Below are 25768 nucleotides of genomic sequence, written 5' to 3'. Positions count from 1 at the left end.
AGCCTTTTCGTCTTAATTTTCAGCACCAATTTGTATAGAACAGCTGATCTGATCCAGCTTCCTGAGTCCAGGCCCTTAAGGGTTACCTTCTCCATCTGACTATAGAGTACCCTAGTACAGGTCTTTCCAAGAAAGTAAGACTCCCATATGGTTGAAGAGGAACACGTATCCAAGAGGAGGTTTCCACGCCTCAAGGTTCCTCCGGTGGACGTGACCCTGGCTTCTGAAGAGTACTCCTTCAACAAAGCCACGAGTGTTGCTCAGATAGATAGATAGATAGATAGAAATACTTTATTGCACACAAAAAATATTACATAACTATTACAGAAACTTAAACTAACAAAATTATTGTATGCAAAGGCGGCCTTATTGCTCACAGCAATCTCTTCCTGGCAACCTTTGGTGAAAGGAGAAACTAGGTGTGTAGGATAGTACTTACACGCAATACAGAAAAATGAAGTAGTATAATATTATATAATATAATATTTACCTATTTCAGTAATACATACATAACTATTATAAATATTAATATATATACAAAATCCATAATAGAAATATATATATATATATATATATATACTACATACCTACATATATTATTATAATAGACATACATATTATACCTATGATCGAATAAATTAACTATTATGGCATCGATAAGTATAGTTCTTTAAGACGATTTTTGAATATGGGCAAGGATTTCGAATCCCGGATATTTTTGGGCAGAGCATTCCACAGTTGTACAACATATACTGTATATCATCTACTGTATGTGTACTGTATGTTCAGCTATCCACGCCACTGTTTATGAAGTTATCCAATCCAATCCATCAGCCTGTATGCGTCCACTAGACTTAGAACCTTTTCAAGAGCGCGCCACCAAACACGGTCCTCCGGCTTCCTCATCCACCTGCTTCCCGCCACCTACCTACAGCCCGCTGGACCGATGATCCTTCAGATCATCGGCCCTACAGGTCATCCTACACTGCGCTTACCGCTTATGAAGGCGGCATATCCAGCCCTTTCGTCTCAATTTTCAGCACCAATTTGTATAGAACAGCTGACCTGATCCAGCTTCCTGAGTCCAGGGCTTCCCAAAAAGGTTTCAGTCCGCTCCTTTAAGCGTTAAGCTATTGAGGCTTACAGTGCACGAGGCTCTCTTGGCACTTGAATGACATTGACAGCGGGACGCTGTTGGAGAACAAAAACTTAGAATATTCAAACAAGAACAAAGGGGACACCTGACGGTAACGTTAGTTCTGATTTTCGCCACGCGCCAAGATAGCCTTGTCGCACTGTACAGTGATATTTCTCTCGTTACAGATGTATAACCTTGAACGCACCAAATTGGCTCCCGTGACGTCATCACCGCAAAGCATGCAGATATCCGTCAAGACGGAACCGCTGGACAGTCCACAGCCCGCCCTTAGCCCTATCTAAAATATTTATATACTACATACATTTTGAGAACTCACTCGCCATTTTTGTTCCATGTGTCAACTATCATGCCGAAAGTACGATTTTGACAGTTGACATATGGAGCAAAGATGGCTAGTGAGAACTCATATATGCATTATACGTAAAAATAGTTTTCAAAATAATGAAAAAGAGATCTCCGAGCGGGCTGAATATTTTTTTACATACAAATAGTTTTTGTATAAAATTATCGATGATTCGACGCCATTTTGAAACCTATCAACCGTAATTCCTATCAAACGCGAATTATTACTTTCTTAATCAGCTGAGTCGTTCAAATAGAAAGTTTTTTATCAAACTCAAACAAATGTTTTGTTTAAAAAAGATATTCTGATAGATGGCTGAATATTGGTTACAAACAAATAATTTTGATAAAATTATTGTTGGTTCGCCGCCATTTTGGCTCCTTTGATGTTTCGACGCCATTTTGGTAGCTTTGATGTTTCGACGCCATTTTGGTAGCTTTGATGATTGGACGCCATTTTGGCGGCTTTAATAATTCGGCGCCATTTTTAAATCAATCAAACGTTATTCTAAGCGCGCGTTATGTTTTTTAATCAACCGATTCGTTTAAATGGAGATTTCTTTTTCGTCTAATTCCAAATTATTTTGTTTAAATTCAATTATTTGGTTTTACATTAAGAATTATTTGTGATATAAATTAGTTTAAATTTAAGTTTCTTAGTAAAGGTTTCTCGTTGTAATCGTCTTCCTTTTTTGTTTCGGCCAATCTTACGTACCGCTGATTTAGCGTTCCGGTACGATGCCGTAGTTTTTTCATAAGTGTTACTGTTTAAGAAACGAAGCATTTTTAGTTATTAATTAATTTATCTAATTATTTTTTAAGCCTTACGTCCACTAGGTCACCGTATCTAATTATTGAGGAAGTCCCGGGTTCTACTCCCTCGACGGGTGTGTGTCAATAAATTGTTAGTTGCTACTAACGGGGAGACGGGAAGTTGGCGCTGTTACACCCCCGTGCTCGTCAAGCAATTTGTCAAAATAATGAAGAAGTTGTCACAAAGTTGTCATTATATTGACTAATTTCTTAAAATGGACACTTGCAAGTAAAGATTTTTATAAAAACCTGTGAAGATGATACTGCCATTGGCGCAATTTGAATGCCAAAAGCCTACTTTGTCGTATTAGTTTACAAATTGTGAAAAACCAAATTTCATTTGAATTTCGTGGGCAGCCCCATGTCTTGGACCTTATCCTAATTTATCTCCGGTGGTGTCGAGTTTTCGCCCCATCGGAACATGGCGGAAAGGAATAAGATTGCATCTGTGTTTGTACACCAGGGACGTTGCCGGATGCCAATATTTTGTCATCTGATTATTAGAAGTTGACATCCACGGATGCGGATGCGGATGTCTGAATTAGTGCGAATGTTCCGCATTTGCGGATGCGGATGAAAATATCCGTAACACCCCTGTTGGGTAGTGTACACTTTTTGATTGATCAGTTAGCGAACCAAAGATATCAACTAGCCCACTTTCTTTGCGGGTCTTTACTTGTTGCAAATATGAATCCGCATCTGTTTCAACGCCTTACGGGTTGAATTTTCAAAAATCCTTTCTTAGCCGATGTCTACGTCATAATAGCTATCTGCATGTCAAATTTCAGCCCGATCCGTCCAGTAGTTTGAGCTGTGCGTTGATAGATCAGTCAGTCAGTCCCCTTTTATATATTTAGATGATTCAGTTTGGCGACCTAATGGAAGTTAGGCTTTATATCGATATGATAAAAACTTTTGTGTGTCCTATGCTTAAAATGTTGAAATTATGCACCAAGCTATACCAAAGTGTTTCCTATTCGAGTAGCGAAGTCGCTAAGTCATCAATCTAATTGCCAACAGTCTATGGTTGAAATCTATAGAGCACACATTGTTTAGACTAGAGTTTCAGTTAAAAAGAAGAAAAAAAAAGAGATTTATGTACTCACATTTTGTTTCTCAACAAATAAGTAACGTTTGATGGGATCTTGGACCATTGTAATATTATTGGGTGCTACCCTTAAATTCTAAATTGATGAGCTTAGAATGTGAGAATACCTTTAATATTTCAATTAATATTAGGGTCAAGACATATTGGTGCAAAGTTGAAGCGTACAGATTCTACAGATGCGTCTTCAATGAATAAATAAAACAAAATTTATTTTAATTATGGCCATCGGGGATCATAATTCCTTAATTTTAGTAATACAACTTAAACTAGTATGTTATCCATATTTATTTAAAAAAAAAATTAAAGTAGTTAAGTCGATTCAAGTAAGATTATCTTAGTTTAGAATCAAAATTTATCTATTTTAACTCTTTGACAAGTAGTAAAAAATAAGTTATTAATCAAATAAAAAAAATTGTCACATGGTTTGGTTATATAGGTTTATTGACAGACAGACAGCCAACTAAGTGATTCTATAAGGGTTCCTTTTTTCCTTTTGAGGTACGAAACCATAAAAAGACGCGTTTCATTTCTCTGCAACAATGTGTCTTGAACTTTAAGCATCTACTTTGTAAGGACGTGTAAATATTAAGTAGGTAAGTACCTAGCATTAGGAGTCACTGAATTAATAAAATATAAAGTACATATATTAAAAGCTGTGATAGCCTAGTCGGTAGGACGTCCGCCTTCTGATCGGAGGTCGGGGGTTCGATCCCGGGCACGCACCTCTAACTTTTCGGAGCTATGTGCGTTTTTAATAATTAAATATCACTTGCTTTAACGGTGAAGGAAAACATCGTGAGGAAACCTGCATGCCTGAGAGTTCTCCATAATGTTCTCAAAGGTGTGTGAAGTCTACAAATCCGCACATGGCCAGCGTGGTAGACTATGGCCAAAACCCTTCCCACTATGCGAGGAGACCCGTGCTCTGTAGTGAGCCGGTGATGGGTTGATCATGATGAAAGTATATTAATGATAAGGAAATTTAAGGGTTAAGGTATGATGAAGCAATTTGGCCACTGACATGTGTAAAATTATAAAATTATTGTTGTACATTCCATAATATAAGACAATAAATATTAAATTTGTCATACATGTGAAATAAATGATGTTTTCTTAACCCTTTGAACTCACTGACAGCCGTACTCAGAGTCACTTAATCGTTACTTAAGTTTAGTTAAAACGAGACAAAGCTATATCCTTCACATAAATCTGTCTCGTTTTAACTCAATCTTAAGTAACGATTAGCGACTGAGTGCTTCTGTTAACTTACTATAATATGAACTAATCGTGTGAAAGAACATGATTTTTAATAAAAATAGTACATTACTGCAGCGGCCAGTAAAAGAAGCATTGACAGACGAACGAACGTGTAAAACAAGTTATTATAATTTCTCTTTGGTGTAAAATGTAAATGTGGGCCAAGGCACGCATCCAGGTCCCGCAAATTGCTAAAGCGCGTGGCCGCCATTTTAGTGACGTCTGCAATCTGCATTAGACTGTTGGTGATTCTTTTTGCCCGCACTATTTTTTATAAAAATCTGGTAGCACTGGAAACGTCAAAAAATGTTGTGATTGTATCACAATCATAGAGGTTGTCTGTATATAAATATAAAGCCAGTATAAGAATACTGGCTGTCCAGCGCGGAAATGCAGCCAGTATTCTTGGCACCATTCCACGCGGTCATGATTTATATAGTAATTAGATAAGGCTAGCTTTAAGTTTTATTGTATTAAAAAAAAAAAAAAAAAAAAATCATAGAGGTTAATTAAATTTTTTAATTAATTAATGGCTATACGTTAGTTCCGCAAATTGCTGTTGCGCTGGAACTATGTCTCAAACATCGAATCAAATCATTTATTTGCACGATTGCAGGTACAATGATGGTGTTACAGTGGTTTATTTACAGCTACAATGCGCCATACAGTGGGCATGCAAAATTTATTTTCTTATTATCTATTATTAATAAGCTATAAAGCAGAAACAGCTGAAAACGGCAAGCGGCGCAAGTATGCCTCTCTTATAGAGAGTTACATTTTTGTGCCGTTTGCCGTGGAGACCCTGGGGCCATGGAGTCTTAGTGCTAAAAATTTTTTACGAGACATTTCACCGCGATTAATAGCCTCAACTGGTGACAGAAGGGCTGGCTCATTTTTTGCGCAGCGGATCAGCCTAGCTGTCCAGCGCGGAAATGCAGCCAGTATTCTTGGCACCATTCCACGCGGTCATGATTTATATAGTAATTAGATAAGGCTAGCTTTAAGTTTTATTGTATTAAATAAGCTATTTTATAACTTTTTTTTAGAATTATAATGACGTCAACCGAAATAAAAATATACAATCAGCTCGAAACTTGAGTTGTATAGTAGCCACGGGTAACATTGGAAAGGTGTCTAGCATTCTGAGTCGATGGTTTAATGGAATTATTGATATAAAAAAAACTCAATCACCTGCTGTAAATAATTGTTTATTAACATCTAAGATCACTTAATTACTCAATAAAAAATATATTTACGTAAATCATATCCTAAAACCCTTTTTTAAAGCACATATTTTATACCAATCTTGCCTACCTCTAAGTAGGTTAGGTACTTATTTTAGTTTAGTAATTTTAGTTTAGTTTTATTGCTTTCTTTTTACTCTGCTTGTGTGAGCTCAAATTAAAATAAAGAAGCGGGAACTGGTTCATTGACTCATTCACATGACACAATTGAACCACATACATCACTATTGTCTTGAACTAGCTTATGCTCGCGACTTCGTCCGCTTATACTACAGAAATTTCAAAACCCTATTTCACCCCCTTAGGGGTTGAATTTTCAAAAATCCTTTCTTAGCGGATGCCTACGTCATAATAGCTATCTGCATGGTAAATTTTAGCCCGATTCGTCCGTTCGTATGACATTTGACTTTGAGCCATCCCAAGATAATATGCAAAAATGAAAAACAAGGCCAAAATATTGTTTAAATACACAACGTAGAAGTATTTGAGTCTACTTATTAGAAATCTCTATGGCAATGATATAAACATTGATTCTGAAGGTTTTTTTTGTTTCCGACATGATTTGTTATTTTAAAATACGGCAATCTGAAGTATCGAATACGGCAACTCTATACAAACTTGATGGCAACACTGCCACTAGCAGACATATCAAAATTCAAAATGGCGTCATTTCCGGAGGCGGCTACACGACGCGGGCGCTATGAGCGCCGCCCGATTATAGAAATTAAAAAATATAGAATTAGATAGCGGTGTAATTTTCTTCATTGCGTTTAGCTAAAAATTTCACCATTTAAAACATGGGAAAACCAGGTAAGTCCAAAAATGTTTTTTTGGTACCATGACACGTGCGCCTCGCCGCGTGGTTGTTACCGATTCCTTTATTATTTAACTTATTAATTACAATTTAAATGTGTTCTTAAGCCAAACCATTTATTCCAATCACAATTTATATCATCAATTGCCTTAATATAACTTTTCATAAAAATTAGGTTAAGTATATGTTGTTGAAGACTTGTCAACGCGTGGGATTTTTGTTGGGAATCGAAGCAATAATACATCTTCATAATGTAATTAAGCCTTATTTTAATTAAGAGAAGAGATTCCTGTACAATTTAATCATGTATTCGATTGCTTACAGTTACCAAAATCATGTAACCTAAACTAATCGGCGATATGATGCCAAATAGGTTAGGGTTAGCTTAGTCCATTCATTGAATTTACTAAAATGTGTGTAAAATAGAGAGCGCGTAGAGTGTACAGATGGCTAGTTTCTATAAAGATCATTATTGTGCTACCTCTGGCTTAGCTACTGCCAAAATTTAACCTTACTCTTTGTCTACATTATAAAGGGAAGTTCTGGGCATGGGAACCTTAGCTTTCTAGGTCGAAGAGTTTCGGCTGGCTGGACGTTTAGTGGGTCAGAACTTTTCTTTTTCTTCCGTACCTTATCTCACGCTACGGTGGGGTCGGCACACCATGTTTTTTTGTTCCACTCACTTCTGTCATCCGTCAACGTATTAACCACCCCTTTTACACACATATCCTCTTTCACGCAATCCATCCACCTTTTCTTTGGTCGTCCTCTCTTCATGCATACCTATTTAATATTCTTCTAGTGACATGGCTTTCTTCCCTCCACATAATGTACCCATACCATGCCAGCCTATTACCCCTCATATTTTCTTTTTATTGTATAAAATTATTTTTATTGCTAACAGTTTTTATCATTCACAGAGTTCAATAACTCCCGAGGCGGCGGGGGCGGTCGCGGTGGATTCAGAGGCGGTCGCGGTGGCGGCGGAGGCAGAGGCCGAGGTGGCTTCGGCGGAGGCAGAGGCGGCGGCGATGGTGGCGGAAGGTTTGAGAAGCGAGGTGGCGGCGGACGGGGCTTCGGAGGCAGAGGCGGTGGAGGTAAATCATCACCCGATAGTTGTTACATGTCCACGGCTGGACATTGACCTCTTATTTATTTGATAATTCGCCTGTGTCCAGCTGCAGATATCTATCAGTATGTCACATACAGTATATAAAAAATATGAATATCACTAGCTGATGCCTGCGACTTCGTCAGTGTGGATTTACATTTTTCAAAATCCTGCGGGAACTCTTTGATTTTCCAGGATAAAAAGTAGCCTATGTGTTAATCCAGGGTATAATCTATCTCCATTCCAAATTTCGTCTAAATCCGTTCAGCCGTTTTTGCGTGATTGAGTAACAAACATCCACACTTTCACATTTATAATATTAAGTAGGATTATATATCAAATCTTTGAAAACAGCAACCACCAAGTTTTTGGTTCAATTTGATGATTCAAAAGTTCTTGTAAAAGTTAATTTGAATAAAAAATATTTCTATTCTATTCTATAATGTCTAGTAAGATATTCCATGATGAGTTTCTGATCCCTCTAACCTTACCTATTCGTGAAGACTATGTTACCACATACCCACTTCTGAAGACACCTTTACTATCTTCTATACAATGAACTAAATGTAACTTAGGTGGTGATACATAATTTTGTTTTAGTTTCTTGCTGGTTCTTGGTACGAAACCATTCTGAACCAATGGTAGATGCATTTGTAACAGTTTAATTGAATCCATACTAATATTATAAATGCGAAAGTGTGTCTGTCCGTCTGTCTTTCTGCTAGCCTTTCACGGCCCATCCGGTCAACCGATTTTGACGAAATTTGGTACAGCGACAGCTTGAATTCCGGGGAAGGACATAGGCTACTTTTTATCCCAGAAAATCAGAGTTCCCACGGGATTTTTTAAAACCGAAATCTACGCAGTCGCCAGGCATCGTCTAGTAAAATATAATTCTATTCTATAATTTCTAGTAAGTTATACCATGATGAGTTTCTGGTCCCTCTAATCTTGACCTATCCGTGAAGACTATGTTACCACATACCCACTTCTGAAGTCACCATTACCTATAATTTTCCATACAATGAACTAAATATAACTTAGGTATATAACATAGCTCTGTTTTAGGCCGCGGTCGGGGAGGCCCAGCCAGGGGCGGCTTCAAAGGTGGAAAGCAAGTTATCATTGAACCACATAGGTGAGATTTTTTAATTCTTATATATTTGTGGTATTACTAAATAAACAAAAAAAAACCAGCCAAGTGCGAGTTCGACTCGCGCACCGAGGGATCCATACTACAGTCGTATTTTTTCGACATTTTGCACAATAAATCGAAAACTATGATGCATAACAATCTGTTTTTGTATGTACAAGTAAAGCCCTTTCATATGATACACCACTCAGTATAGTAACTTTATTTTGAAAGTTGAAAATACTAATAATTCGTATTTTTAATTTTCGAAGTAAGATAACTATAGCAAGTGGGGTATCATACGAAAGGGCTTCACCTGTGCATTCTAAAACAGATTTTTATTAATTTTTATGTATCATAGTTTTGAATTATCGTGCAAAATGTCGACAAAATACAACTGTAGTACAGAACCCTCGGTGCGCGAGCCTGACTCGCACTTGGCTAGTTTTTTTTTAAGTGATGTTAAACACAACTTTCGTTCTTCTGAATGTGAATGCTTGAAGCCAAATATTATTACTGATAACGCCTACCTACCCATAATCAACTAATCATACAAACATGTTTTACAATGATATAATTTTTCTAGACACCCAGGAGTGTTCATAGCGAGAGGTAAGGAAGATGCGTTGGTGACGAAGAACTTAGTGCCTGGCTCAGAAGTGTATGGAGAGAAAAGGATATCTGTTGAGGTGTGTATCTAACTTTTTTTAAATAAATCCGCAGGTGGGTCACCTGATGTTAAGTGATTACTGCCACCCATGAATATCTGCAGCACTAGAGGAACCGCCAATGTGCTGCCAGCCTTTCAGGAATTTGTTGTTTATTATTGGTATAGTAGGAATTTTTATTTGAATTAATAAAAAAATCAATAATAAATTTCTTAAGACTATTCACATATTTTAGAAGGAGACACTGACTGACTGACGGACAACATCTGAAACAATTGGGTTTAAAAACTTCAGTACCCTTAGTAACAGAAGTCAAATATCTAAAAATAAGTATCACCGCGAACGAAGCTGCGAGAAAAAGCCAGTCAATGCTAAATGATGAATGTGGTCCCTCTAATCTCGACCTATTCGTGAAGACCATATCCACACACCCACTTCTGATAGGAACCCATTATCACTCCCTACTTGCACCCATAAACAAAATCCATTAAACTAAAAACACCCATTCCAGAATGAAGGAGAGAAGATTGAATACAGAGTATGGAATCCGTTCCGATCGAAACTGGCTGCGGCTATAATGGGTGGGGTGGATGCCATACACATGCCGCCAGGGTCCAGGGTGTTGTACCTGGGAGCAGCCAGCGGTACCACTGTCAGCCATGTCTCGGATATTGTTGGCCCTGTAAGAATTTTTTATACCAACTTTAGTTTTAAGACCCTTAAATTAAAGATTTTGCTTGAGGATTTTTTTAAATAATCGAGAATTGGGCATCAGCTGGTAGATATATACTAATTATTACTAATATTATAAAGAGGTAAGTAAAGTTTGTAAGTTTGTTTGTTGGGGATAATCTCTGGAACTACTGAACTGATTTTGAAAATTCATTCACCAATAGAAAGCTACATTATTTTTGAGTTACATAGGCTAATTTAAAAAAAATATTAAAGATTCCTACGAAAATTGTAATAAGCTACCCGTGCGAAGCTGAGGCGGGTCACTAGTAATAAATAAATCTAACATTTGAGCAATGTTTTCCAGTTTGAACTATTATGGAACTAGGTGATGCCCGCGACTTCGTTCGCGTGGATTTAGGTTTTTAAAAATCCCGTGGGAACTCTTTGTTTTTCCGGAATAAAAAGTAGCCTATGTCACTCTTCAGGTCTTTAACTATAACCATGCAAAAAATCACGTCAATCCATTGCGACGTGATTGAAGGACAGACCAATATACAAACACTTTCGCATTTATAATACCCAGTGATATAGTAAAAATAAATTATGTAGAAGGTGAAAAATAAAGCAAAATTGAAAACTAAGCTTTCGATCCAAACAATATTTTAATCACTTCACCTATTAATATTATATTCACACCCAAATTTCACTCATGAAACTAAAATCACCCATTCTAAAGGATTAAATGATGAATGTGGTCCCTCTAATCTCGACCTATTCGTGAAGACCATATCCACACACCCACTTCTGATATGCACCCATTATCACACCCTACTTGCACCCATAAAAGAAAACACTAAAAGAAGTGACCTTTTATCTTTCAGGAAGGTTTAGTGTACGCGGTGGAATTCTCCCACAGATCCGGAAGAGATTTGATCAATGTAGCTAAGAAGAGAACTAATATAATTCCTATTATAGAAGATGCAAGACATCCATTAAAATATAGGTAAGTTGAATAGAAGTACAAAGTTATATGCAACTAGCTTATGCTCGCGACTTCGTCTGCGTGGACTACACAAATTTCAAACCCCTATTTCACCCCCTTAGGGGTTGAATTTTCTAAAATCCTTTCTGAGCAGATGCCTACGTCATAGTAGCTATCTGCATGCCAAATTTCAGCCCGATCCGCCCGATCCATCCAGTAGTTTGAGCTGTGCGTTGATAGATCAGTCAGTCACCTTTTCCTTTTATATATTTAGATACCATCAATACCAGTACAGTATGCGGTAGAAAGTAATGTACATCGGCCTTTAGAATGACATTTCAGCTTTGTAGAGCGTTGTCTCTGTCATTCATACCTATATGACGTTTTATCAGTCTCAATGACAGGAACAACGCTCTACAAATCTCCTTCTAAAGGTCGATGTACATTACTTTCTGCTGAGTACTGTACATCCTTCTTACATAATGCTCATAGATCTCATGATGAATAAAAACAATAATGATCTAAATATTTCATGTTGAATTCTAATTTAAACTCTCTCTCTGATGATATAAGCTCTATTTTCCCGCTACTGTTTATAAGAAACACCATCAAAATCGGTACATCCTTGTTACAGAATGCTTGTGGGTATGGTGGATACAATATTTGCTGATGTAGCTCAACCCGACCAGGCGAGGATTGTATGTTTGAACGCGCAGCATTTCTTGAAGAATGGTGGACATTTCGTTATATCTATTAAGGTACAGTCTATTTTTTGTAAATAGGTACAGTCTATTTTTTTGTAAATAGGTACAGTCTATTTTTTTGTAAACAGGTACAGTCTATTTTTTTTTGTAAATAGGTACAGTCTACTTTTTTTGTAAATAGTTCATCACTAATCATCTAGTAATATAATACCAACGTCAATCGGTTTTTCTATGTGCCATGTATTATATTATAAGTTAAAAATATAAATTCTGTGGCAGAATGCGCAATATAAAAATAATTACAAATCTGTTTTAGAATGCACAGGTGAAGCCCTTTTATATGATACCCCACTTGATATAGTTATCTTACTTTGAAAATACTTTTTTTTTTGTGTGATGTAACCACAATTTCACAGTTTGCAGATTTTCCCCCTTATGTCTGCTATAAGATCCACCTACCTGCCAAATTTCATGATTCTAGGTCAACGGGAATTACCCTGTAGGTTTCTTGACAGACCGACAGACAACGAAGTGATCCTATAAGGGTTCCCTTTTTCTTTTTGAGGTATGGAACCCTAAAAAACTTTTTTAGTAGATTCTTCGTACCTGTGATGATAAAACAAAAGGAACTAAATCTTTCATGTTGATATGAATTGAACTCTCTCACTGAGGCTTCCTCCAAAATACTACATTACTACCAAAAATATACAAAATTATACAAACAAATTATACATTCTTTTACAGGCATCTTGTATAGACTCAACTGCACAGCCCGAAGCAGTTTTTGCTGCGGAGGTCAAGAAGTTACAAGCAGACAAACTGAAACCTCAGGAACAGTTGACTTTAGAACCTTACGAAAGAGACCACGCGGTAGTCGTGGGGATATTTAGACCGCCGACGAAGAAAACGTAGTGTTAAATGTGCCTTTCTTTTATTTCTACTGAGAGAAGTTAGTAAAGTACGCGGCAGAAAATATACATCGACCTTTAGAAAGAGATAGCGGGGGGTTGCTATAGAGTACAATACCATCCATTGGGATAGGGGGCAGTAAAGGGGGTGCTCCTGAAACTCTAAGTTAAAATTTCAGAGCTCGAAAATCATTTTTTTAAATAAAATTAATCACTTTAATCACAATTAGCATTTTTAGAATAAACTAAACAAACACAATACAAAATCGCAAAATACAATAGATAACTGTCATAGGTTACCACCGTTAACACCTGTAATACTTTTTTTTTTTTACTGATTTTACGGCTCTGGGTTCTAATCTATAATACTTATGCTGCTGCTGTACAGACTACAGACCAGTAAAGTAAACTTTTTTTTTTCTAAACGGCTTTAAAGCGAGTCTTCTGGCGTAGCCTGTTTTAAAAAACTTAAGGATTGGGTAGGTTAGGGGGGGGGGGGGTTTATCCCCTTCTAACCTAACCATTCCGAGTCGGAGTGCCCCAAGTCCCGAGCTCGCTTCGCTCGCTCTTGATGGTGGGAGCGGGGGGGAGGAAAGAGACCCTCCACCATAGTGGTGGTCTCTTCTCGTCGACCGGGGCCCGTCGACGGAGCCCCGCTTTGCGGGGCTCCTTTTTTCTGGGTGGTAAAAAAAGAAATAACCCACGAAGGGGATGGCGGGGTCTTACAGACCCCGCCATCCCCTTCTAACCTAACCGTTCCGAGTCGGAGTGCCCCAAGTCCCGAGCTCGCTTCGCTCGCTCTTGATGGTGGGAGCGGGGGGGAGGAAAGAGACCCCCCACCATAGTAAGCGGTCTCTTCCGTCGGCCCGGTCGACATATAAAAGATTTAGTGAATTCTTAAAGTATTTATCAAATAGTTCATTTTATCAAACAATTCATTTTATCAAAAAAAAAGTGCTATATGTTGTTTTACTAATTAACACGATTAAAGAAATCAATTGTTTGTCAAATGATATTTTATGAAATGACAATTTGTCTGGTAATTTGTTTTATCAAGTGAATTATTTGTAGAAACATAAGTTTTGTAACGATCATAAAACGATTCATAATTTTGCCAAAATTTGTTTAGGAAATGAAACTTTTTCATTTGTTTTTTGTCAATTGGTTATTGGTCTTTGGTTCCCAGCAAGATTATTATAGATTAGAACCCAGAGCCGTAAAACCAGTTAAAAAAAAAGTATCTTGCTAAGTTTACTTTATTGGTCTTTGGTTCCCAGCAAGATTATTATAGATTAGAACCCAGAGCCGTAAAACAAGTTAAAAAAAAAAGTATCTTGCTAAGTTTACTTTATTGGTCTTTGGTTCCCAGCAAGATTATTATAGATTAGAACCCAGAGCCGTAAAACCAGTTAAAAAAAAAGTATTATAGGTTTATGTTATGGTAATCTTTATGTGTTCGTAGTTCATACTTTGCGGTTTTGTGTTTCTAAAAATGCTAGGGACCTAATTAATTTCATTTTATTTACATAAATCTGTATAAAATACGCGATTACGTGTCTTGAAATTAAGAAATTACGTAAAGATCAGTGCAAATTAATATCTTTCCAGTGAATATTAACGAAATCTATGTAGTAATCGTGTTTTCTATTTATAATGTTAATCATTTTAAAATTGTATAAATGTCTATAAATACGTGTCTCCGAAACTTGAAATTACAGATATGTAAAGTGCAAATGAACCTCTTTATACTGAATATTACCGCTATACCTATATAGTATAATATTCGTGAATAAATAGTGGTGAACCTTTCTATAGTGGAGCCGATAGCGGTTTTGTAGAGCGTTGTCTCTGTCGTTGAGACCGACAAAACGTCACATGAAATCAGTGACAGAGACGACGCTCTACAAAGCCGAAATCTCATTCTAAAGGTCGATGTACATTATTTTCACGACAGAACTCTGTGGGCGTTGACCTATTTGAGTCACCAACCAATCACAAACGAGACTATGTATTTGAATTGAATTTCGAATGTTTTTTAAGACAGACAGGTTTATTTTTGATTGATTGGCCACTCAGAATGGTTAAGTTTCACTGAGTTTTTTGTCTTTGTCACTTATATGGGATTATAGAGAAAACGATATACTAACTTCTCTCCGTAGATAGACCATAGTATAGGTTTTCGTTTATAAGTTCCGTTAACTTTATATGTAAGTTGCACTGACACACAAGGTGATGTATGTTATTCTTAAGAGTAATAAATGATGTTGCGAATGAGTTAAGTACTTGTTTTTATTTCAACTTAAAAATATTTATTAACTACTACTACTACTACTACATAGTTTTTGGTGGAGGGTTTTGGTCTAATTCCCCACGAGGACCAGTCGGCTTGGGGAATGTTTGGTTGTTGCCATTATGTAGATCTAGTTTGTTTATTACTTTGCTCCGGTGGCTGATGGCTGCTCTATGGATGTCAAACATGGGTATACACAAACAAGGCAAAACACCAAATTATAACAACCCAAAGAGCAATGGAAAGGAGTATATTGAAAATAAGGAAAATACAAAAAGCGACAGTAAAACTAAAGTGACCGATGCATTAAATCAAGCTCTTACATTAAAGTGGCAATGGGCTGGACATGTCTTACGTTACTTGGACAACAGACGGACGATACAAACCACACAATGGAAAGGACCAGTAGGCAAAAGGTGTGTTGGAAGGCCATTCAAACTGTGGGCTGATGAGATAATACAAACTGCAGGGAAGAACTGGTTGTATCTGGGCAAGGACAGGGAGAAGTGGAAGAGGTTGGAGGAGGCCTTTACCCGCAATGGGGCTCATGTTCCATAAATAAATAAAAAAATTGCGTTCACTTACTAACCATACTAATCTAGGAAAATAAGTAAAATGTACTAACTAGCAAAACTAATCTACTATGTAATTAACTAAGGAAAATTCGTCCACGCGGACGAGGTCGCGGGCATAAGCTAGTTGTAAATAAAACGCCGTATATGTAAATAAAATGTATATATTTGAATCAATCGTCCGACATGTCGCTGTGGGAGTCCTCGTGCGCGCTCTCGGCGCCTCCCTCCTCGTCCGACCACGAGTGCTCGCTCCCGGACGACTGGCCCACTCCCACCTCTGGCTCCGCTTCGGCCTCAGAGTCTGATGACGAGTCTAAAGGAAACAAACAATTTTTTTGAGTTAATTAATTGATCAATATCTTATATATATATATATATATATAAAAGCCTCAATAGCTCAACGGTTAAGGCGCGGACTGAAATCCAAAAGGTCGTCAGTTCAACCCCGCCCGTTGCACTATTGTCGTACCTACTCCTAGCACAAGCTTTACGCTTAGTTGGAGGGGAAACTGGAATATTATTCATGTTTAGCATGGCTACTTACTTAGCCATGCTAAACACAGCTTAACTAACTGATCTATCAACTTCAAAACACTGAAATTGGCATTCAGTTAGTTATTGTGACGTAGACATCCATTAAGGATTTTTGTAATTTCAACTCCTAAAGGGGTGAAATAGGGCTTTGAAATTTGTGTAGTCTACGTTTTTAGTATTTTGTACCCGAATGGGCTCTATTACTAAGCCTCCGCTGTACGTCTGTCTGTCTGTCAGTAGGCTGTATCTCATGAACCGTAACAGACAGAAACTTGATTTTTTTTACAGATTACGTAATCATGTAATAAAAAATTCAAAATGGCCGCCATGAAAAAAAACCGGTCAAGTGCGAGTCAGGCTCGCGCAATGACGGTTCCGTACTACAGTCGTATTTTTTCGACATTTTTCACGATCATTCAAAAATTATGATACATAAAAATAAATAAAAATGTATTTTAGAATTTACAGGTGAAGCCCTTTCATATTATGATACCCCACTCGATATAGTTATATTACTGCGAAAATTGAAAATACTAATTATTAGTTCATGACCACAATTTTTTTTTTTGTGTGATCTAACCCTAAATTCACGGTTTTCAGATTTACCCCCTAATGCCAGCTATAAGACCTACCTACCTGCCAAATTTCATGATTCTAGGTCAACGGGAAGTACCCTGTAGGTTTCTTGACAGACAGACAGACAACAAAGTGATCCTATAGTGTTATTCCTATAAGTTAGTCCTATAAGTGTTATTTCTTGCACGGAACCCTTCGTGTGCTGGCACGATTCGCCCTAGACCGGTTTTTGTTAAAAAAAACGCTAAAAAGTGACAAATATTTACCATTATAGTCCAAAACAGGTTGTTGGTCCACATTGGCGCTGGCCGCGTTCCGTTGCGCCATCGTGAGGTCTAAACGACCTTTTAGATTTAACAGCTGACAAAGATGAGACCGTCTGAAAATTAATAGAGATTGGTTTGTCCCTCAATCACGAAGCAACGCGACGGATCGACGTAATTTTTTGCATGGATATAGTTTATGACCTGGAGAGTGACATAGGCTACTTTTTATCCCGGAAAATCAAAGAGTTTCCATGGGATTTCTAAAAACTAAAATCCACGCGTACGAAGTCGCGGGCATCAGCTAGTTCGGTAGTGCTGGTTCTTCTCGGTAGGAACGGCATTCCGAACCAGTGGTAAATTAAAACTACCTGAGGATTCAGAAGCACTTGTAAAAAGTTTACTTGAATAAAACATATTCTATTCTATTACTAGCTGCCCGGCGAACTTCGTTCCGCTTAACAGTCGATTTAAATTTTTAAAATTTTTCTCTCCGTAAGAACCATCCATCCTCGTACTTCAAGGATTATTATAAAAAAAGAATTAGCGAAATCGGTTCAGCGGTTCTCGAGATTTGCGATGAGCAACACATTTGGTGATTCATTTTTATACTAGCAGATGCCCGCGACTCTGCGTAAAATTTCTGGTTTCTCATGAGATCTGAAATTTTCCCGCTGCAAAAGACCTCACTAACATACTCACTCAGTCTCACCATAAGACACGGAACCCAGAATACCTAAATGCCAATTTTCATATTTCTAACTTCAAAAACATAGAAAGAAAGAAAGAAAAACGTTTATTTTTTAAGGCTGTACCACACATTACCAGCTAGACCTGGTTAGGTTAGGTTATCCCGGCGCCTCTAATACTTGAGTAGTAAAGTCAAAAGACCTCAAGTAGAAGAAGCGCCGGAATAAACCATGTCATGTGTGGCACAACCCGAAAAAAAAGGTCCCTACTCAGCATAAATGCCATATGTCTTGCACAAGTACAAAAACATACAGCGCTGGTTTTCAGTAGGAACCCTGATTCGGGTGGCGCCACGGAATTATTTTAATTGTACTTATCTAATCTATCTATTCTATATGTTAATAATATATACAAATTCACACATATTATACTTACTTATATATATATAAAAGGATATAGGATAGGATAATAGAATATAGCATAGGATTTTCATATAACCCTTCCACCCCCCTTTCACACCCTTAGGGGGGGAATTTTTGAAAACCGTTTCTTAGCTGACACCTACGTCCTAGAAAGAACCTAACTTCCAAATTTCAAGTTTGTAGGCTTTATAGTTTCTGAGATTTCGTGATTAGTCAGTCAGACAGTCAGTCAGTCAGTCAGTGAGTGAGTGGTATTTCTCTTTTATATATTTATATTGAAAATGAAAATGAAAATCTTTTTTATTCGTATAAACTTTTACAAGTGCTTACGAATAGTCGGATGCATCTACCACTGGTTCGGAATGCCTTTCCTGCCGAGAAGAACCAGCAAGAAACTCGGCGGTTGCTCTTTTCAAATATTTGATATAGGTACAAGATTATGCCATATATAAAATAGTATTTGCAGTCTTGTGCGTTGCTGGAACGAGCTGCAGGTCAAATCCACGCTCTTTTATCATTTAGATAATCTTCAATTGTGTAATATGGTTTTTTCAGGAGCATATTTTTAATAGATTTTTTAAACTTGTGCAAAGGTAAGTCCAAAATAGTTTATTTATTATAGAAGATATTGTAGTACCACTATAAAGAATACCTGTGCGTGAATATGGCGAGCATCTGCGAGAGTCGGTCGTTGGTGGCGGAGTGGACAGTCGCCAACAGCAACGCGGAGTGCACCCTCAAGATGGCGGTCAGCCATGTACACACGGACGCACATCTGAAATTATACCATAACAGTTAGTGAAAATCCCACGACAGGCAAACTAGGAACCGTAATCGGGGGTCAATGTGACAATGGTACCGATTCTGAGCACAACCTAATTTTAGAGTATTCGCATCCTCTTCTTACTAATATAATATGAAAAGGACAGACGCAGATTGACAGTTTAAAATTTTATTTTTAGATGGTAAAACCCTTGATTTTAGCGCACAGTCGCGAGCCTACTGTTTTTTGTAGCGTGCACTAAAATTTAGTCTTTAAATGTAAAGTTCATGTTCTGTCCCTTTTTAGCATTGTTAAAAAGAAAAGGATGCAAACTCTAAATTTAGTTTAGAGAAAGAAAATGGAATCGGTGCCTGTGATGCTCGCAACTCCTACGCTCCGGACGCCTCGGGAAAGTCACTTGTGGGAATGAGTGTAATCAGTACCCTTATTATAAATGCGAAAGTGTGTTTGTTTAATGGTTTGTCCTTCAATCACGTGCAACCCTTTGACCTGATTTTTTGCATGGGTATATATAAAGATCTGGACAGTGACATAGGCTACTTTTCATCCCAGATAATCAAAGAGTTGCCACGGGATTTTCAAAAAACATAATTCCTGCTAATTACGATCTAGGGTTCGGGGGTAAGTGTGACACTGTGCTCGAAACCGCCGCCGCGTCGTCCTTTTGTAATGGTAGTAAAATTATACAGTAATGGTTGTGTAAGTATAGTGTAGTACACTGACTGGTTTTGCGGGTGGCCATTTCAACTAACTGCTCTATTAAAGCTGGGATATAGTCCGGGGGTAAGTGTGACACTGTGCTTAACGCCACCGTTAGGTCGTCTTTTTGTAACACTAGTAATATGTTTGCGTAAATGGTAAATACTCACTGACTGGTTCTGCGGTGGGCCATTTCAACTAGCTGCTCTATCAAGGCTGGTATATAGTCCGGGGGTAAGTGTGACACTGTGCTTGAAGCCACCGCCGGGTCATCTTTTTGTAACACTAGTAATATTAACCTGGAAAACAAATTAAAACTAAGTAAACAAGTAATTCATCTATATCATAATCATCATCATCATCTGAACTAATGACCTTCCACCTTTGGCTAGTCTCAGAATGACGCGGTATCGGGTATAACAAATATTTATAGTGCGTTCAGAAATTAATGTCATGTCTAATCTTCAAATATTCGTAGTGCGTTGAGAAATTAATGTCGCGTCTAATCTTCTTCAAATATTCGTAGTGCGTTGAGAAATTAATGTCGCGTCTAATCTTCTTCAAGTATTTGTAGTGCGTTCAGAAATTAATGTCGCGTCTAATCTTTTTCAAATATTTGTAGTGCATTCAGAAATTAATGTTGCGGTTAATCTTCTTCAAATATTTGTAGAAGCAAAAACTTAGCGTTATTGTTATACTACCTAAACACAATCGTATACCAATAACCATTTGCTTAATTTTGTAGTTTTAGTGATTTAGTATTTCCGCAATGTATGGCGTGCAAAACTCGGGTCAATGTCCCGCCTACGCCACGGCATTGATTCCGAGTGGCCTACGGCAACGTCCGTTGTCCTCTAGCGTCAGTTCGATATATTTGCAATATATCGAAAACTTTTCAAAATTATAGGATTTTTTGGTTTCTACACGGCATCGTACCGGAACGCCAAATCGCTTGGCGGCACGGCTTTGCCGGTAGGGTGGTAACTAGCCACGGCCGAAGCCTCTTACTTCCTATCGTGTGAGTGCAGCCCCTGTATGAGCAGCTTGGTGAGGTTGTGGCTGACGGCTGAACGGCTGCGGCTACTGATGTCCACTGTCAAGTTCTCCAGACGCGCCTCCATTGACACTTCCACCTAGAAACATTAAACAAATATACAGGGTGTAGAACAGTAACCAAAACTTCGCGCTATTATCATACTACCTAAATACGAGAAGGAGCAAAGCCTACATTTAGGGGACATGATATGAAGCTACAATATCAATTGCCATCGTCAAATCCATTAAAACACTTTCTGACCAACAGAGTTGTTCACATATGGAATAAATTGCCTAAGGATTTGGTTATATCAAGTTCTGTTGACCAGTTCGAGAATATATTAGACAAACAATTGGAAAACTTGAAGCACTTCTCATATAGACGCATAAGTGAAAGCTGCTTAGTCCATTAAAAGTAATAATTAAAAATTGAAATTACAATCCAATACCAATAACCATTTTTGCCACCAAATGCGCAATGTATAGCGTGCAAAACTCGGGGTTAATACCCCGGACGCGGTATTAAAGCCGCGTCACTTATCTACGCAACGTTCGTGGACCTCTAGCGTCAGTCATATGTTTTACTTGCAATACATTGCAAACTTTTACTGCAGGATTCTGGCTTTTTTCCGCATTATTTTTGAGATATCTTATCAGTATAATCATTACTACTATCACCTGTCTTCGTTTTCGCTAGCGTTCTACTCACATCGTGTATTTTTGGTTTGGTTTTCACAAACCTTCCATCAGTAATTTTATTTTACCAGGGTACTGATCCGAGTACCCTGTTCCCTGGTAAAATGAAATGGTAGGCAAAATTAACATAGGTCTGCTTAGTGAAACGAAGCGATTCTCCCGCAAGTAGCCGTCAGTCCTCTGGAACCAGTCCCATGGTCAATTATAAAGCTCAAATTTAAGCTAGATACATACTTTTCCGCCCGGCATGGCTCGCTTCCTGCTGACTCCGCCCATGGGCTCCACATACGTGACATCCTTCTCTGCGGTGCTCAAGTCTGTCTGTTTCTTATTACTCTTTGGGCCTTTCGGTTTCGCAATGCCGCGTATTAACACTTGAGTTTTTGTTTTTAAGTCTGGGACCTGGAAAAACAAGATAAATCAAATCAAAATTTATTTTTAGGGCGCGTTTGGAACCCTCGTAGTTTTGAGTTTAATTAATTTTGACCGAGGGTTCCGTACTACAGTCGTATTTTTTCGACATTTTGCATGATAAATCAAAAACTATGATGCATAAAAAGAATTAGTAAAAATCTGTTTTAGAATGTACAGGTAAAGCCCTTTCATATGATACCCCACTTAGTATAGTAATTTTACTTTGAAAGTTGGGAATACATACTAATTATTATTTGTTCATGAGCACATTTTAACATTTTTTTTTGTGAAGTAACCACAAATTCACGGTTTTCGGATATTTGTGCTTAAGTGTGCTATAAGACCTATCTTTTTTATTTTTGAGGTACGAAACACACTTACAATTTTCTCAAATACAAGTGCTGGCCCATTAGTGTAGCCCAGCAATAGGTCCCCACTGGTGGGCAATCTGCAGCACTGCAGTGGGAGGGGCTGGGCATCCTCCGTTGTTACTTGTATTGTTAATGTAGGCTTTATGGGCTTTGTAGATTCCCTGGAACAAATTTCCATGCTATATTATAAATTATTTTTCAGCTATATTATAAATGCATTGCAAAGCGCTAAACCAGCGCGATGTATTATACCAGTGACGCCATCTATTATCGTCGAACGAAACTAGTCTTTTTCTTCTTTTCTTTTCTGTGGCTCGTTGTACAACAACTAAAGTCTATACTTGTTGATTTTGTTTATCAGAACTTACCCATTCAAAGTGAGGCCATAGTAATGTACAACCCCACTTCTAGTAGCTGCAGCCAAAGACAACCGGGTAGACTCGTCCTCTTCTGTCAAACTGACATCAAGTATCCTGGGTGCATCTTCTAAAACAAAGTTATATGCTGGTGCGGGTATGACCAGTGCGGGTGTGACCGGTGCGGATATAGATTTCTTTCTCTGTTTCTTTTTTGGGGTAACCCCATCACCATTTTGTTGGTTAGTCTGTGGTATTTGTTCTTCTGTTATCGTCACATCCCAGAATGAAAGAAGACGTTCAGTTCTAAGAAAAAAAAAATTAAGCATTTTATTTTCATTTTTACATTTTACAAAGTTCATGTAGGTTATTTATTTACATTTTACAAACTTTATGTGTTTACTTATTTGTAAATTATTATAAATGCGAAAGTGTGTTTGTTTGTTGGTTTGTCCTTCAATCACGTTGCAACGGATTGACGTGATTTTTGCATGGGTATAGATGAAGACCTGGAGAGTGACATAGGCTACTTTTTATCCTGGGAAATCAAAGAGTTCCCACGGGAATTTAAAAAAACTAAATCCACGCGTACGACGTCGCAGGCATCAGCTAGTTTGTAAATAAATTACGTTTTAGTAAATAGATTAAAATTTAGTGTTAGTTTGTTAGTGTGTTAGTCGTTGATGGATCCCAAATTCTGGGTGAAAGCTTCCTCCATTTCTTTCCACTTTTTCCTGTTTTGGCCAGCATACATTTAATCTCTTCCAGTCAGTTCTATAATGTCTTGAGACCACAGTTACTTGGGCCTTTTTGGATTTTTTATTAAAACAAAATAAATATGGGTGCTACTTATTTGGCAAGCTCATTTGGCTACAGTAGGTAACCAGAGGTAGCCAGTGACATCACCATGGCAAGCCAGTCTGTTAGGGCTCTAAGGGTTGATATCTATCGAGCACATTTTGACTTTGCTCAGACTTAAGATTGCGTTAAAACGAGAGATTTTATGTGAGAGATATAGCTCTATCTTGTTTTAACTTTGTCTTAAGTCTGAGCAAAGTCAGAGTGAGCTCTATAGATCTCAGCATAAGTTTCAAAATCAACACTCACTGTGAGCCCTCAATAAGCCAGCAAGCCTTGTTCAAGGTGGCAAGAGTCAGATACGCCCCCGGTGCTGCATTGTGACCTAAACACTTGACCACCTCCGCATTAGAGTTGTGCAGACGCCACAGTCGGATTTGCAATGATGCAGTGATAAGGAATTTTGATGGTGTCTCCTAAAAGATTGATAAACAACAATTACCTTTGAAATATTCTATTACAATCCATACTAATAGAACAGTGAATTAGCTTATTCCTGCAACTTCATCCGCATGGACTACACAAATTTTAAATGCCAATTTTACCCCCTTAGGGGTCATATTTTCAAACATCCGTTCGGAGTGTATGTCTATGTTGCTGTGCGTTGATAGTCAAAATAAATATTGATTTGATGGTGAAGGAAACCATTGTCAAGAAACCTGAATACCTAAGAGTTCTTCATAATGTTCGCAAAAGCGCTTGGGCAGTGTGGTAAACTCTGGCAATGGCCTTCTCATACTGAGAGACCCATGCTCTGTAGTGAGTCGGTGATAGGTTGATAGTGGTACTGATTCTAAGCACAACTAAATTTTAGAGCATACGCACTGTCTACTTACTAATGAACATGACAGTTTGACAGTTTTAAGTTTAATTTAGAGCCATCAAACCTCATGACTTTAGCTGCCAGTCGCGAGCGTATCGTTTAAATTTGTAGTGTACACTAAAATTTAAAGTCTTTAAATGTAAAAAATCATGTTCCATCCGTTTTTAGCAATTTTAAAAAGAAAAGGATGCAAATACTCTAAATTTAGTTTAGCGAAAAACAACAGAATCAGCACCAATGATTAGTAAGATTAAATAAGACTTACCTGACTGTGGGGTACTAGTTTTATTGCACTAATTTTGTCTAGTTGCTTATTCGTACCAACTACTTTAACATTGTACTTATGGCTAACTGTCCCACTCTGTAAGTTCCATTCCTGTACACAATTGTTTACTGTACAACTGAAAAGACCATACTTTCTGTGCCAGTCCAAAGTTGACACTTTACAGTTACTTTCTTTTTGATTTAAAACTGTTTCCGCTTTAGCTTGACTGACTGAGTAAATAAGTATTTTTCCGCTAGTCGTTCCTAATGCTAAGCAATATTGTTCCGATTCACTCACAGATTTTCTGCGCGCCCCTTTTTGTGGACTCTGAAAATAGAGGTTATGTTTTTATTGACATACGTTTTACAGTGCAACAGATATTAAAACAATACAGTTTAGTACTCCCATAGGAATATATACTACGATGTATATAATTAAGGTATTTTTAAAGCAATATAATGGTCATTAATGTAAATACAAGGTTGAAAACCACGTGTGGTACTAACCGCAGAAAGACTGACACTTATCCATTGTAAACAAGTCGGTGGTGATGATAAATGCAGGTCTGGTGTGTACTCCTGTTTGAGGATATTGGTTTCTGTATCCCATATTTTTATTCTACCGTCCTGAGTGATGACTGAATAATATTTTCCGTCCTCCGAAAAAGCGGCCACTGCCATGTTTCTAAGAATTTGACATTGATAGTTATTTGTTGGAAATGACATTTGACATATAAAAACGTTTCATTTTAGGCAACTGCGTGTTGCCATTGTTGATTAGAATAGAATAGAATAGAATGTTTTTTATTCATGTAAACTTTTTAAAAGTGCTTATGAATAGTCAGGTTTAATTTACCACTACTATTATTTTACGTAACTGTGACTTTTACTAATAGTGACTTCATTATAAGTTACAGATGTAACATAATAAAGACGTGCAATGACTGAAAAGTGTCATATGTAATTAAAAAAACAAAAGATATACCAGAAAATATATCTTTACAACAAACTAATAAAAGTTAAATAAAACGATGAATGCGTGAAATGAAATGTGAATGAAATATTTTGACACAGATAAAATACAAGATTATTGTCTTATTTTATCTGTGTCAATTCTATTAAGAAGTATTGCCAGTTAATATTACTTTATTTTGTGAGTTATTTTGTGAAAAACATTTTCATCGTGGACAATTTAATTTGC

General features: G+C 37.5%; 3 protein-coding genes and 1 non-coding gene across 7 annotated transcripts in view; 3 read left to right on the top strand and 1 right to left on the bottom strand.

Annotated features, from left to right (window-relative positions):
• The window catches only part of LOC117993906 (uncharacterized), a 34455-nt gene extending 29930 nt beyond the window's left edge, over positions 1 to 4525 (top strand). For all 4 annotated transcript variants that reach the window (XM_034981784.2, XM_069507221.1, XM_069507220.1 and 1 more), the window contains one exon: positions 1324 to 4525. In XM_034981784.2, coding sequence (XP_034837675.1) covers positions 1324 to 1440 — 117 coding nt within the window. In that variant the 3' untranslated portion in view covers positions 1441 to 4525. The remainder of the gene's footprint in view (positions 1 to 1323) is intronic.
• Positions 4526 to 6573: 2048 nt separating this feature from the next.
• On the top strand, positions 6574 to 15192 carry Fib (rRNA 2'-O-methyltransferase fibrillarin). Its single transcript, XM_034981786.2, has 8 exons — positions 6574 to 6733; positions 7658 to 7834; positions 8917 to 8986; positions 9567 to 9669; positions 10160 to 10330; positions 11205 to 11326; positions 11940 to 12063; positions 12754 to 15192. Exons 1-8 carry the CDS (start codon positions 6721 to 6723, stop codon positions 12919 to 12921), a joined length of 948 nt encoding a protein of 315 aa, XP_034837677.1. The 5' UTR covers positions 6574 to 6720; the 3' UTR covers positions 12922 to 15192.
• On the top strand, positions 9431 to 9505 carry LOC117994026 (small nucleolar RNA SNORD59). The gene has a single exon (XR_004675299.1). It is a non-coding gene; the product is annotated as a small nucleolar RNA SNORD59 (small nucleolar RNA).
• A 735-nt stretch (positions 15193 to 15927) lies between the features above and the next one.
• On the bottom strand, positions 15928 to 25256 carry LOC117993904 (WD repeat-containing protein 43). Its single transcript, XM_034981780.2, has 11 exons — positions 25075 to 25256; positions 24569 to 24895; positions 23730 to 23896; positions 22635 to 22928; positions 22277 to 22427; positions 21716 to 21883; positions 20759 to 20883; positions 19921 to 20049; positions 18920 to 19042; positions 17159 to 17271; positions 15928 to 16095 (listed from the first exon to the last, which is right to left on the bottom strand). The coding sequence occupies exons 1-11, from the start codon at positions 25246 to 25248 to the stop codon at positions 15953 to 15955; spliced, it is 1914 nt and encodes a 637-aa protein (XP_034837671.1). The 5' UTR covers positions 25249 to 25256; the 3' UTR covers positions 15928 to 15952.
• Positions 25257 to 25768: the final 512 nt, after the last annotated feature.

Source organism: Maniola hyperantus, chromosome 25 (genome assembly GCF_902806685.2).
Source record: "Maniola hyperantus chromosome 25, iAphHyp1.2, whole genome shotgun sequence".
In the NCBI taxonomy this organism is placed as follows: Eukaryota; Metazoa; Arthropoda; class Insecta; order Lepidoptera; family Nymphalidae; genus Maniola; species Maniola hyperantus.
This window is presented reverse-complemented; position numbering and strand designations above follow the sequence as displayed.